Source organism: Cyprinus carpio, chromosome A9, assembly GCF_018340385.1.
Source record: "Cyprinus carpio isolate SPL01 chromosome A9, ASM1834038v1, whole genome shotgun sequence".
NCBI classification, from domain to species: domain Eukaryota; kingdom Metazoa; phylum Chordata; class Actinopteri; order Cypriniformes; family Cyprinidae; genus Cyprinus; species Cyprinus carpio.
In genome coordinates, this window is record NC_056580.1 from 1,421,689 (window position 1) to 1,436,353 (window position 14,665).

The following is a 14,665-nucleotide window of genomic DNA, read 5'->3' on the forward strand; positions in this document are numbered from 1 at the left end:
CTCTTAACATATTGTGATGCCTTGTCCGGCCGGAGTGACGAGATATAAACATAAAAATCATTATAAACGTATTAAACATGATTTCTAGTCGTGTCTTCTTTTGGAAGGCAAAAAAAAAGTAGTTTCGCTTTCTCAACGAAACAGTGTCGCATACCGCGGCATTGAGTGAGCAGAGGCCGGAGGCCTAGAGTTAGCCATGGTCTAGAGTGAACTGCGGCCGGCTTGAGTGAGCAGAGGTGGGCGGCTCAAGAACGACATGTGACAACCCCGGGCTGGACTCAGCTTCATCCACGGTGAAAGTCGATTCAGTGATCCACAGTGCAATTTGATGTATTTCCTAAGCGACCAGCACGGATCAGCTCCAGGCATGACGAAGCGGATATCGTTCTCTTTTTGAAGGCCAAACAAAGTAGTTTCGCTTTCACAGTGAAACACAGCATCTATATGACATGGCGGTGGCAGCAACAACAATACTACAATGAGAATAAAAGGTACGCCTTCTTTCGTTGCGTGAACATCTGGACGGCGTTATGCAAATCTTCCGACATACTGACGTAGAGATGTGGGGGCGTGTTAGAACGAGCTGTTTCAGGGGGTGTGGACGTGTCTTAACTTTTATAAAGAATATCTCTTTGGATTTGAGAGTTTAGTCTTCACTTCAACTTCCCAGATCTTCTTTATTCACCAAGAGCTTGTAACACTCCAAAGAGAAAGGAAAATTTGAAGTCGCATCATATGACCCCTTTAATGAAAGAGCCTGTCCTCCAACAAAAAACGACCATATAGGTCGTTTGTGCAAGCACCTTATTACGACCTATATTTACGTTTTAAAGTTAAGCGGCCTCTAGCGGGCGTAAAAATAATGACAGTATCGCGTCATGAAATGACGTATAACGTCATTACCAATCAAAACGCACGTTTATTTATATGCAATGTGTGGACTTTTTACACCGATCTCACAGTAATTCGTACATATTTTACTAGGTGCCTTATTCGTTCGAATGACCACACCTAACCCCACCCCCTAAACCTAACCCTCACAGAAATCATGCTAAATTATGATTTTTTGAGCATATACATTTTACGTGCACGTCCGTTCTCTGGGATTGAACCCATGATAGCATGATTGCATACCAAGGTATAACGCAATAATCTACCAACTGAGCTACACAAAATGCAAATCACAGTGCAAATAAAAGAGTACAAAACATTAATATGAAAATGACCTTTTGCCGATAGGGGCGCAATTGTAGTATACGCTCTGATGGGTCGTATTTCAGGGATTTGGACAAACGACCTATACGAGTGTATTAGTTGGAGGACAGGTTGTAATGAAAATGCAGTCATTGTTAGTGCATGTTAATTCACAGTGCATTAACTAATGTTAGTAAGCACAACTTTTGATTTCAATAATGCATTAGTAAATGTTGAAATTAACATTAACTAGGGTTAATAAATGCTGTAGAAGTATTGTTCATGCTTAGTTCATTTTAATTAAAGTAGTTAACTAATGTTTATTAATGAACCTTATTGTAAAGTGTTACCGTTTTTTCTGTCTACATGCTCTTCTGATTAAATTTCCTCAATAAAGGGATAGCTGACCCAAAACTAACCCTGTAGAAATATCTTACTTCTGTTGAACACAAAATTAAATATTTTGAAGAATGTTGGTAACCAAGCAGTTGCTGGTGGCAATTGACTTCCATAGTATACAAATAATTTAATAAATATTACTTTATAGTTAATTCATACTTTATAAATTGTAGTTAATGCATTAATAAACACTGTACAAATAGTGAGTTCTTCATTCATTATCACGGCAGTTAACAGATCATTATTGTCTAATTAACTCATATGTAAAGAGTTAAATATGCCTTGTTAATGACTTATTAACTACAAATAGTTTACAATTATACAACTTTTACATTAATTGCATTAGTATTGTGCTCTCAAACTAAGCTCATTCTCCACTCTTCACCATAATGATAATACACCCTCCTCCAAAAACAAAACAACAACAATAACAACAACAAAAATAGCATGGCACCATTTAGTGAAAGTGAAGTGACACAGCCAAGTATGGTGACCCATACTCGGAATTCTTGCTCTGCTTTTAACCCATCCAAAGTGCACACACACAGCAGTGAACACACACACACCATGAACACACACCCGGAGCAGTGGACAGCCATTTATGCTGCGGCGCCCGGGGAGCAGTTGGGGGTTCGGTGCCTTACTCAAGGGCACCTCAGTCGTGGTATTGAGGGTGGAGAGAGTGCTGTACATACACTCCCCCCACCTACAATTCCTGCCGGCCCGAGACTCGAACTCACAACCCTTGGATTGTGAGTCCGACTCTCTAACCATTAGGCCACAACTTCCCCTTTAGCTCTACTAAACTACTAAATCTTCTACTCCTATATTATAAAACACTTAATTTTAGCATTTATTCTTCTTTTTGAGTGCCATGGCAAAACATAGAACTAGAAATCCTCAGCTTGGTTTCAGAAAAAAAAAAAAAGGTTTTGTATACTCAAAACAATGAAACAATTTAGGTTACCTAAAATGTGCCAGTTTTGTGTTCAACAGAAGAAAGAAATTCAAACAGTTTTAATAATTTTAATTTTTGGGCAACTATCCCTCTAAGGCAGGTCAAGAATATATTACAGCCTTCCTGAAAGAGATCAAGTTAGTTTTGTGAAACAGCAGCAAGTAATACAGTTGGCATACAATCCGCTGACCAACACACAATCCCTTTAGGTGCTGTAAGGAAAGCAGAGCTGAGTTAAACTTCTGCTCAGAGTTAAATGCACTTCAGCACAGTGGAAGCTGACACAATCACTCCATCTCAAAAGAAACATATGGGCTACTGTAAAAGATATGACATGTAGGATATTAAGAGGCACCAGAACTCCCACACAGGATGAGCAGCATAGATAGCCAGTGAAACATGCTCGGGTTAGAGACAGCAAGTGTTCAAACCTCGCCAAGAGCTAGTCATGAGCTGTGATCTGACCCCAGACCAGTGAATCTGAGAGCTAAAAAAAACAGTCCAGACACGAACAGAGACACAAGCCTGGTCACAAATTGGTCAGCAAATGGGCTGTGTGTGGTTCTCCTGATCAAAGCCTGGCTGGACTCAATCATAAACCAGAAAATGACAGTTCACAGAGCTGTGAAGAAGGCCATAACCCTGACTCCAGGTCTCGTGTTGTGTGGTGTGTGCCGAGATTCAGGTCTGAACTGGTTGTGGCCGGCTCTGTCAGACAGTTAACGTCATGTTCCTCAAGATCCACTGCTGTGATCGCCTGCCGCTGCAGTCTCTGAGAGTGGGAACCATCTTATCTTCTTCAGAAGGCATGTCCAGACACTGGTTACTGTTCACATGGAGCAGAGTCAGCCGCTGTGGGGAAACACAGATTTAAAGAGAAATGAAAAACAAACAACACTTGAAAAATAACATGTTATGGATGAATCTCACACGTTACACTAAGGTTTCATTAAACTAACACTGAACAAAATATTTGTTAATCTTAGTCAGTGTTGGGCAGTAACAAGTTATTAGTGATTAGTTACAGTAATAATATTACTTTTCTGCAGTAACTAGTAGTGTAACTAATTAATAATAAGATTTCAGTAATGATATTACAGTTACCATCATTAACACGTGTAAGTTGTGGCATTACTTTACTCTGGCATTACATGGCTAGCCCACCCACATCCCTATGATCCCAATATAAATTATATTATTATAATTAAAAATATTATGAACTTATGTGATTTCTTTTGATAAAATACTTTATGAATGTATATATATGGGTAACAGAGAAATTATAGCTACAATTAGCTTCAATTTACACATGAAAATTAATACAACACTTTTATTTAAAAGTCACTATCAATCACCATTGAGTGCTTGTAAAAACTTCTGACTGTGATCCAGTGTAGATTTTGGTCAAAGGATGAGGCAGAAATATATTGTTAGTAACATTTTAGAAGAATTTTATCGGGAAAATACACAATTACAACTTCTGTGGGGCGTGAATGGAAAGTAATGTAACTAGTAGTGTAACTAATTACTGTTGCCTGATAAGTAAAGTAATAATAATTACTTTTAAAAGGAGTAGCTAGTATCGAGTAATAAATTATATTTTTGGAGTAACGTGCCCAACACTGTTCTTAGTTAATGGTAAGTTCAGTGTTTGCTAATACATTTGTTCATACAAATGTAGCATCTGTTCACATTAGTTAATGCAGTGTGAACTAACATGAACATCTGAAGAATTGTATTTTTAACTTACATCAGGAACAGCCAGAGACAAAACTAGTACTGCATCTAAACTGAAAGCAAGTGATGCATCACAGATTTTGCTATATTGTTTAAATTGCAGTATGCTAATGTATCCGCAGGACTCCTTAAAGTAGTGATGGGCACTTTCAAAGCACTGATTCATGAAGATTCGAAACCATTTGTTTTGAAGCAGTGGATTGAAGCAGTTACCAAAACAAAACCATAAATCATTGAAAATTGCCCAGAATAAAAAACAATGAACCATTGACTGTGTGTTCAAAGATTTCAATGGTTTGCTTTTGGGGGCGATGATCTCTGTGAACCTGTAAATCATGCAATTGCACTGAGATCACCCCCCAGTGGTGAACCATTGAACCAATGTCTATGGATTTTTACATGATCTTGGATCAGTTTTAGAGTACTTAAAAGGAAGATTAGTGGTTAAAAGTCTCTTACTGGGCTGTTTATACAAGCCCTCCATTAAACAAACAAAACTAGCCCAGCATAATTAATAAAAGAATATATAATGGTATTTGATGATGTTAATTGCATTTAATATATTATACTTTCAATCAAACATTAGGAATGGGTTTGCATGTTTCAAAGTTTTTGCTGCATTTACACAGTTTTGACCAGCAGGTGTCACTAGCATGATGTTACCTTAAAGGGGTCATATGATGCTGCTAAAAAGAACATTATTTGTGTATTTGATGTAATGCAATGTGTTTATGCAGTTTAATGTTAAAAAACACATTATTTTCCATATAATGTACATTATAGTTTCTCCTCTATGCCCCGCTTTCTGAAACGTGTCGATTTTTACAAAGCTCATCGCTCTGAAAAGCGAGGTGTGCTCTGATTGGCCAGCTATTTAGTGCTTTGTGACTAGCTGAATGCCTCAAGCGTGTGTCGGAAATGTTACGCCCTTAACATACTATGCAGTCTCCCAGGCCAGCAGCACTCAGTCCAGCTGCTTTGCTCATGCACATCCCATCATCGCTTTGTTCTAGCAGTTCAGTGAATGTACTGTTAGGAGCTACTAAATAACTCGGGATATTGGTTTATATCGCATCAGAGGGAGTGTAAGGAATGTTATAGACCAAATATCTTAAGTTATTTGTGGATTAGTGCGTACTGGAGATGAAAACCATTTTAAATGATTCAGTACGATTTGGTGAACTGGTTCGACTGGTTCACTAAGAAGATCCAGTTAAATAGAAAGATTTGTTTGCAATCCCGACATCACTAGATGAGATAAAACAAACAAGACCCATTACAAACGAGGCATCTGTTGCATCCAGTGGGGACATAATTACTGATTATAATGACTTATATTGTCTTTTTTACGCGTTGTGTTGCATATCGCACTGCATGAACATAAATCCATTTGTGATCCGAGAAACAACAAGCCTACTCTGCTGCTCAAAACTCGTGTTCTAGAGCGCACATAAGTACTTCAGACTTATGTGCGCTCTAGAAGCTTTATAATATTTTTTTTAAATATTTGCATTACGCAAATATTTCCACATAGTGACGTAGATATGTGGGGGTGTGTTTGAATGAGCCGTTTTAGGGGGGCATGGCAGAGTCTTAAACTTCATAAAGAATATCTCTTAGGATTTGAGACTTTAGTCTTTGCAACTTTAATTATCTTCTTCATGTACCAAGAGCTTGTAACACTCCAAAGAGAAAGGAAAAATTGAAATAGCAAAATATGACCTCTTTAAAAACACAAACTGTGAACAAGAAATTATTTCGGTACTCAGTCTGATCCTCCAAAGCATGCTCCTGCTATCCCAAACTGAGTTGTCTAGTGCATCTTACTGCTCTTGAACGGCCGAATACACACACGTGTCAGAAACATTTGGAGAACATCACTCAGTAAGTATATTCAATCCATGCATCAGCCTAATATCTGCTGCAACTGATGTCATCTATGTTGATCAAACAACCAAAGAAAAAGAGAAACACACTCACTGCTTTTAACTGAATAACTTTTGTAGCATATTTAAATTATATAGTGTAGATTATGCACTTTATTATTTTACATTTGATGACTTTGCTTTGATGACCTTACTTAATTTTTAATCTTATTAGCCTAATGATCGATTGTTTACTTCAATAAAAGCTTGGGACTGCTGGGTCAAAAAAAGAAATATATAATTTGTAAAGTATTGGAATTTACATGAATTTCCAAAACCTTCTGGTCACAATGTACAATTCTATAGTTTCAAAATGACAGGGAACATACAATAGGTATACATTTTATGTCTCTATTTCTCTAATTATGTGGTAAAGGATCTTGCATCTTTAAAGATTAATGAAACATTTTTAGTTTGTGCTTTTTGCTCTATCATTACATTTAACCCCATTTCAACCCTGTTTAGCTATTTGAGTCTGCAGAGAAGGTATTCAACACTGTCTCTGTAAGCGTCGTGATATCCAGAAGAACTCCAGAGGTGGATAATGAAAGCTGCTGCCCTGCTGAGTCCAGACACCCTTCCAAAAAGGCTGGGGCCTGCGGGTGATTGCTCCTCAACAGCTCTGAATGAAGGTAATCAGTCACTGTCTCACACTGAGAGATAGGTGAGAATATGCACTGTTCTGCCTCTCCTCAACTGTAGACTGCTCAGACTCTGACACTATTTTACAGTTCATGCAGCAGACAGCATGACGAATGAGGTGACCGCATGCAGTCTCATGTTTAGTATTTTGAGTTCATAAAGAACAGCAGCTAGTTAATACTGTTGTAGAATTCTCACAGAGCTCTCAGTCATTTCTGATCCAATAGCACTTTACAGCGAAGCTGAACAGACAAAATTCATTTGCAATTATGCAAACTCAGACCTGCTTAAAATTGCAATTGAAAAATGTATTTTCAGCAAATAAGATTCCTCATCGATAACTATTGGATGATGCAGAAGATTTGGAATACAACACACAAGTCGAAAACTTATGGTGCTTTTTAGAGCCTGACAACCCTTGCTTGCTGTCTGCTTTAACTGTATGAGCAGCAAGAACATTCTGATAAGCATTTATGCTTTTGGAAAGAGTGTGAGGGTGACAGAAATTTCACTTTTACTAGGTTAACTATTAATTCAAAACATTTACCTGCTCACCTGAATCCTACCTAAATAATTGTGTGTGTGTGTGTGTGTGTGTGTGTGTGTGTGTGTGTGTGTGTGTGTGTGCATATGTGGAGTTACTCCCCACTTTTTGAGTAATAATTATTACATTGAAACTCATTTTGACCATGTGAGGGAAATTTGTGTAAAACCAAAGCTTTAAGCTAATATTCATGAGCCCAACACGCATAAGTACAACAGACACGGATATGCTGACAAAATGCAATCTAAGGCCATAATCCACTACTCGGCTCATAATTCTCAAAATAATATGAAAAAATATGTATTTTCATGCATGTTTGAAACGTTTTAGGTCTGATTATTATTCTATATATAAAAAGTTTGCTTGACTGATTTAATGTTTCTTATGCTTTCAAATTAAATTCCATATAATTCAATCAAACTACATGCCTTTAAACTGTGCTGTGTTGTAAATCGATGCCACTTTTCACATCATTCTGATCCTACTACCATCCAGTGGCTCTGTTACATAATAAAGCTAAATATATACTTTTATAACTTAATTATCTTTTCCCTCTATTTTACTATTAACCTATGAATAAAATGAACAGTTGCTGTATTCAGAAAGTAATTTAATTTGCATTTATTAAAAAAAAAAAAAAACTTAATTACAAAATCTCAATTATACCATAATAGCTGGAATATTTCCCCCCATTCAAAGACCTCAGTTTCAGTTTAGGTCCCTTACCTAATGTACTAGATTACTGGAAGCAGCAACAACAGACTCTCTTAAATACAACATGCAATAAAAGGTATCAAGTGTGTATCATGATCTGGTGTTTCTGAAATCTTAAATTTTTTATAGTTCTGTTCAGCATATCAAAGAGAGGATTTCTACATGACAGTAGCCCAAACACACAACAAAAATTATAAAAACTTATTCACTGAAAGCAGCAGTATTAGGAACAGGCCTTTTATTTCTCTTACATAATGTGACAAATATTTATGTATTAACTTTCTTATTACTTAATTTTACATTTTATCAGAAGATTTTCCAACCACACACACACACACACACACACACACACACACACACACACACACACACACACACACACATATATATACATATATATATGTGTGTGTGTGTGTGTGTGTGTGTGTGTGTGCGCGCATGTTTTTGTGACATATCAGGACACAACTTTGTATAATGACATGGGTATGACACAGGTATCACAAGGAGAGGGTGACTTATGAGGTCATAACCCATGTCCCCATTTTTCAAAACGCTTATAATCCATACAGAATGAGTTTTTTTGAGAAAGTAAAAATGCACAAAGTTTCCTGTAAGGGGTAGGAGTAGGGTTGGTGTAGAGCAATAGCACATGCAGTTTGTAAAGTATAAAAACCATTATGCCTATGGAATGTCCACACAATTCACAAAAATAAACGTGTTTGTGTGTGTGTGTGTGTGTGTGTGTGTGCATGTGTTAATAAAAATATTAATACAATGGGTCATCCACTCCCAGCTATTTTACCTGTACTGAAAACAGTATGTTATGCTACTTGATATTGAAATCTGGTTTTTGTTATCATATAATTTTATTTATTATGGTAATCATAAATACTTTGGTTTGTAGCACAGATAGCTTTACCGTACATCTGTAGCAAAATAAGATACAGTGATAATCTAGAGAACTGGACAAATGTTTGGAAATGTGTTAATGCTGTGTATCTGAGAGTAACACAATGTCCTTGGTCACAGTAGGGTGGAGAAATGGATGGTGGTAAGGAAAATAATAAGCAGTAATACAGTATATGGAGCCATTAGATATATTTTTGCTACAATGGCAGTCACAGGCTGCGTGGTTCTCAGAGATGAATGTAGTATCTGTGTGTGGTGGGTTACAGAGATCTCTGGGTGAGACGCTTTTATCTGTGTGCATCTGAGCAGGACACAGATAGCATCGCCCTAATGACGGATCGCATCAGCTGTGAGCTCCTCTCAAAAGTCAATAACACTCATTCAAACTTGTGCCTATTTTACCTGTATGTTTTATGTTTACCAAGAACATAAAACATACAGCATAGCTCTATAATACAGGGGTGTTTGAAGAAGAGGTCAGTCAAACACTGATACTTGAGATCAGGACACCAAAGGTGATTACATACACAGCAAAATCACCAGAGTTAAAATCCTGGTGTTATGGTGTTTTAGAGTAAAGTGTTAATGTTATTGTGTTGAATTAACATGGATGGTGTAAAAAGGTTACTCTGACTGGTGAAACTACTGAGAGTCTGACCTCATTAACACTGGTAGTGCGATTACACATCTGGGACATTTACGTGGTGCGGGCTTCAACCAGACAAAACTCTTCTCGCTGAAGCCATTTTATTTAAATCGCCACTCGGAGCGAAGAAGTGTGTTTTTTTTTTAACTAGAAGCATACAGAACGATTATTATACATTTATAATTGGAGGAGTGCATAAAGTAAGTGATGTGTTTCATAAATTTATGTAAATAATTGTTTTCGATTGGGTTTAGCAGTACTTGTTATAAAAGTATGTTCAAATTGATTTGATATGGACTTTAATACTTGACCTGGTTGATTGAAACAACTAACACAGCTATTTAATAGGTCAGTGTAATTATTATTTTTTATTTATTTGTACATTTCGTTAAATATCAAGTTCGTGTAGCGCTAAGGGCGCAGTGCGCGCGCTGAAACTTTTCTCTCAGACGCCATTTGTTTCGACTGACCCTGCAGACGAGGCCAGTGCTCATTTACTGGAAATGTAGACGGTGAGTTTTCTTTGCAGTGTGTAATTTATAGTCTCATTATTTAAAATCAATATTTTCTTGACGTGCTGACCCAATAGTGTTAACTTTTCTCACATAACGTTACATCATTTTCTCCAGTTCGGGCTACAGAGCAAATAAGACAGCCTACGTTAATGTTACATATAAACTGGGAAAAACGCAGAAGGTAAGTTAAGTTCTTTATTTCATGAAGATAAGCGTTCCATAAATCGAAATAGTTAGATAAATCGTTGTTTATCTTTGTGTTTAACGTTCGCCGTTTGTCTTAAAAGCATGTTCAAATGTATTTGATATGGACTTTTGTACTGGAGCTGGCTGACTAAAACAACCACTTTTAGTTACTAGTTCGAAGTTACCAGCTACTTTATGGTCAAATTCAGTTTAGAATATTGTGCGTATGTATGTGTAAATGCTGTTAACTGCCAGGTTTGTGTAGCGTTCAGGACGTGCTGCGCGCACTTTAGAGCCTGAAATTTCTCGAAGAGGCCATTTTCTTTGACTCGCCATGTGGAGCAGCAAGGCCAGTGTTTCTTTACTTAGCAGTTAAAACAGTATATCAGTTATCTCATAATTAAAATATCACTGTCACACAGTCATAAAAAAGTGCTCAGTGTAATGTAGTTAGACAGGGGTTTTCAAAGTTGTGGAGCCAGAGATACCTGACGGGAGAAAATAGTCCAAGGACCCATTTTTAATTATAAGTTAGTGTGGGAAGGAGTAACGGACATGTTTAAACAGTCCCCATTTGATTGTATAATCTCTCTTTAGTAATACAACACACACTTTCCTTGAAATACATGAGGCATGAGAAATTTCTCTATAGAAACCTTGAAGTGTCCACTTTGAATGTGCCTTTATTTGTTTTTGAATTATTGTTGTTGTTAATAGTTTTTCTTTCTTTCTTTTTTGCTTATTTGGTGTTAAATGCATTATATAACCCGAGACAATATGGAATATAAATTATAGCAGGTTTCAGATAATAATACAGCTTGTAGAACTGAAAATATATAGCAAATTATTTTATGATGTCACAGACAAATAAAAAACATTAAAGTGACTCTCTACACCAGGGTTTCTCAAATCTTGCCCTGGAGGTCCAATGCACTGCAGTTTATTTCCAACCCTGATCAAACTCACCTACCTGGCATTTTCTAATGATCCTGAAGACATTGATAAGCATGCTCAGGTGTGTTTGATTATGGTTAGAGCTAAACTGCAGGAAAGTGGATCTTGTGGTACAGATTTGAGGATCCCTGACCTACACAGATGTTTTAAGACCTTTTTTCTGCTTTAGGTTAACGTCATGTTTGTGAAAGTGCAGTTCAGAGACTCCAAGAAATTCATAAAGTTACAGAATGGATTCACTTTTACAGATTTCATAAATGAAGGTAAGTGTCCTTGTTTTTATCTTATTTTAAATTATGGGCATTTGAAAGTATTCTCTTAGCCAGCATTTATGATATTTGCTCACACCTTAATTGCAGTGATTTGCAGTGATCAATATTACAATGCTAAATGTCTATTTAATACAACTTAATTAATTCATCAACCAAAGTGTATAACATGAACATTGCAATTGTGAATATTTCACATCCTGTACCATATTAAGGACATTAAGAAAAATAAGTTTCTTAATAGTTTCTTTGTATGCAAAATTAATCATTTAAGCACAACAAGCAAAAGGCACTCAAACATTATTTTCTGCGCTTTACACACATCCAAAAATATCCAAGAAACCACTTCTGTGAAATCAAAGTTAATCTTTTTTTTGTGTGTGTGTGTGTGTACATTGATGCATCAATCAATATTGATGTATTGTAACCCATATTTTTAGGCATGTTATTTAGTATAGCTGTTATGACTGCTTTTATTGGTCTACAGTGCGAAGCAGATTTAACTTACAGACTGAAGCAGACTTGAAGATATATGACGAGTCCCACACTGAAATTGATCAAGACATTTTGGAAGAGTTGCTGGAAGAAAACCCAAAATCAACATTAATCATAAAAGATCTTAATGAAGGTACTTTTGATCCATACATAAAATAGTGCAGTGACAAAGATTGGTCACAGTTATTGTATTGTATTGTATTTTTTTGTTTTGTTTTGTTTTGTTTTTTTTTGGCAGAGGAAGCAGCCAGCTCCTGCACAGATACACTGACAAGTCATTCATCTAGTGAACAAGATGTGCCCTCTGAAAGATGTGCCAAAAGGCCCAAAACATCACAGCAAGATGACAGAGTTGGAGCAGCAGAGGAGCAAAGATCAGCAAAGGAGGTGACCATGAGTTTCTCATGTTTTTATTTATGTTATCATTAAAAATGATGAAAAACAGATTCAAGTTAATTCAATAATTCAAGTTACTTACTCTAACCAATCTTTGAGTATTAAAGTTGTATTGGTTTTTAAATGAATAGGCTTGTCACAATGATATCTGTATTGACTTGTCACACAATGTATAAACATGACCTCAATCATTTTTGGTGACGCGATAGATTGCCCATTGTGTTTACATAAAAATGATTGTCCGATGGCGCCATCTCCAACATCTCATATATTCTTTAGTGATTCGCTGATTATTTGCAAAGGTTAACCATCAGAGTAAAACTGTACAATTTGCACATGTTTTTATGTCTTGTCTGTTCACTATTCAGTGTTCAAAGTATTCAAGCGAGCATTGAAGTGCAAGAAGATTTCAGAACTTGTGCACAGTTTTCGTTGCACACACACAGCCGCATTGATAGCATGTGAACAACATGGCTTGGCTACCGTGGTTCTGTTGTATTTATCTGTGCTTGTAGTTTATTACTTTCTATGCAGATACACTCCCCTACAAAATCACCCAATCATTCTAGAATGACTAAAGGGATACGGCTTACACAGAAATGACAATTCTGTCATTTACCCTCCAGTTGTTGCAAACCTTTCTTTAAACACGATTAGGGGTGTAACGATACACTCAGCATTCGGTAAATATCCCGATGCTGGGTTCACGATACGTATCACGATATGTTAAACAAAATTTAAATATGAAACTGAAATTCAAGTAACACAGATTTATGCTTGATCATAATCTCTGCGGTGGATGTGCACTATATACATGTTTCATATGGATTACATAGTCTAAGAATGTTTTCTATTTGAATTGTTTCATTATTAAAACATTTCATGTTCTATAGATATATTTTTCATGTCTGTGAGGCAATGGAGTTTCGGTTCATTTTTGACATGCTTAAGGTCAGAGGGACCCAGGCGGCATAAATAGTATCCTGTTTGGTTTCATTATTTTACAGCACACAGAGTTTTGTATTTGAAGTGTTTGTGATTGCATCGGCACATCATTTTAAATGTCTTGCAGTACAAGCGCGCTATTATTATATTTTATTCCACAAAAACACTTAAATGCACACATTTAATTATAGACATTATAGCCTACATGTAATATATCAATTTTTTTTATATTATTATTATTTTTATTATTTGTGATAGAGCAGACACTGAGTTTTTTAATAGGTTATGTTAAAGCCCTACTTGTTAATGAATTAAAAGACATCATATCATAAAATCTCACCATTACTCTCATACTGCGAAATATAGTTACAACCACTAAATACAATAAAAGATGTTTTGAAACATGTAGTGTTATTTACAAATTACTGACATGCAAGGGAAAAAAAACACTTATAACAATTTAAAATACTGTTACAGTCAAACTTGAACATTGTGTTCTCTGTGTTTGTCTGTGATACCATTTCTTCCACATTGTGCTTGTGTAATATTTGTATAATCATGCTAATATAGACTAACTAATGAAAAAAAGTCAGTAATATCATTTATCACAATTGATTTCTGGGACAATATGTAGCACCAAAAAGTATTTATCGTGACAGGCCTAAGAATGATATATGAGCAAAATATTCTTTTTTGTTTTAACATAGATGGTGTTAGCTATGGAAGCAGATTGGTCTCAAATATAATTCACGCAAAAAACACGATTCACACATGCGTAGACAATTTCACATGCATGAAACCTAATTCACGTACACACAAAAAAAATTCACGTGCGTGAAAAAAAAAAATATATTCACAAAAAGCAATTCACATGCGCAAAATACAATTATATATTCATAAAATACATTTCACAAATGCAAAACACAATTCGTAGATATACAACTGTGCACAAAAACCTTTGAATGTTTAAAATGTACGAGTGTCTGAATGTACAAATCGTCATTTACTATGAATCCACTCGGATTTGTGTGTGTGTTTTTGAGACTTTCCTGGCAGAGCTCTCTTCCCACGTGGGTCTGTCGTACTCTTTAGCCAATCAGATGCGAGCTTACCATTCAACAATCATATCATAAGCCACTGAGACTGCATTCAAGGAGCACGATTCTGCGCACCTTTTGCGCAATATGGATTAATTAGAACGGAAATTAACCCTTTACATCAGTAATCCCATAGACAG

General features: G+C 36.2%; 1 protein-coding gene across 6 annotated transcripts in view; it reads right to left on the bottom strand.

Annotated features, from left to right (window-relative positions):
- Positions 1–2,263: 2,263 nt before the first annotated feature.
- Positions 2,264–14,665, bottom strand: part of galnt13 (UDP-N-acetyl-alpha-D-galactosamine:polypeptide N-acetylgalactosaminyltransferase 13) — a 70,344-nt gene continuing 57,942 nt past the window's right edge. For 4 of the 6 annotated variants that reach the window (XM_042763112.1, XM_042763116.1, XM_042763111.1 and 1 more), the window contains one exon: positions 3,285–3,403. Coding sequence is in view for 2 of the 6 variants with exons in the window: in XM_042763114.1 (XP_042619048.1) it covers positions 3,263–3,403 (141 nt within the window). In the remaining 4 variants the exon portion in view is untranslated. Of the gene's footprint in view, positions 3,404–14,665 lie in introns of all 6 variants that reach the window. The other 2 variants (XM_042763114.1, XM_042763113.1) reach the window with 1 other exon arrangement.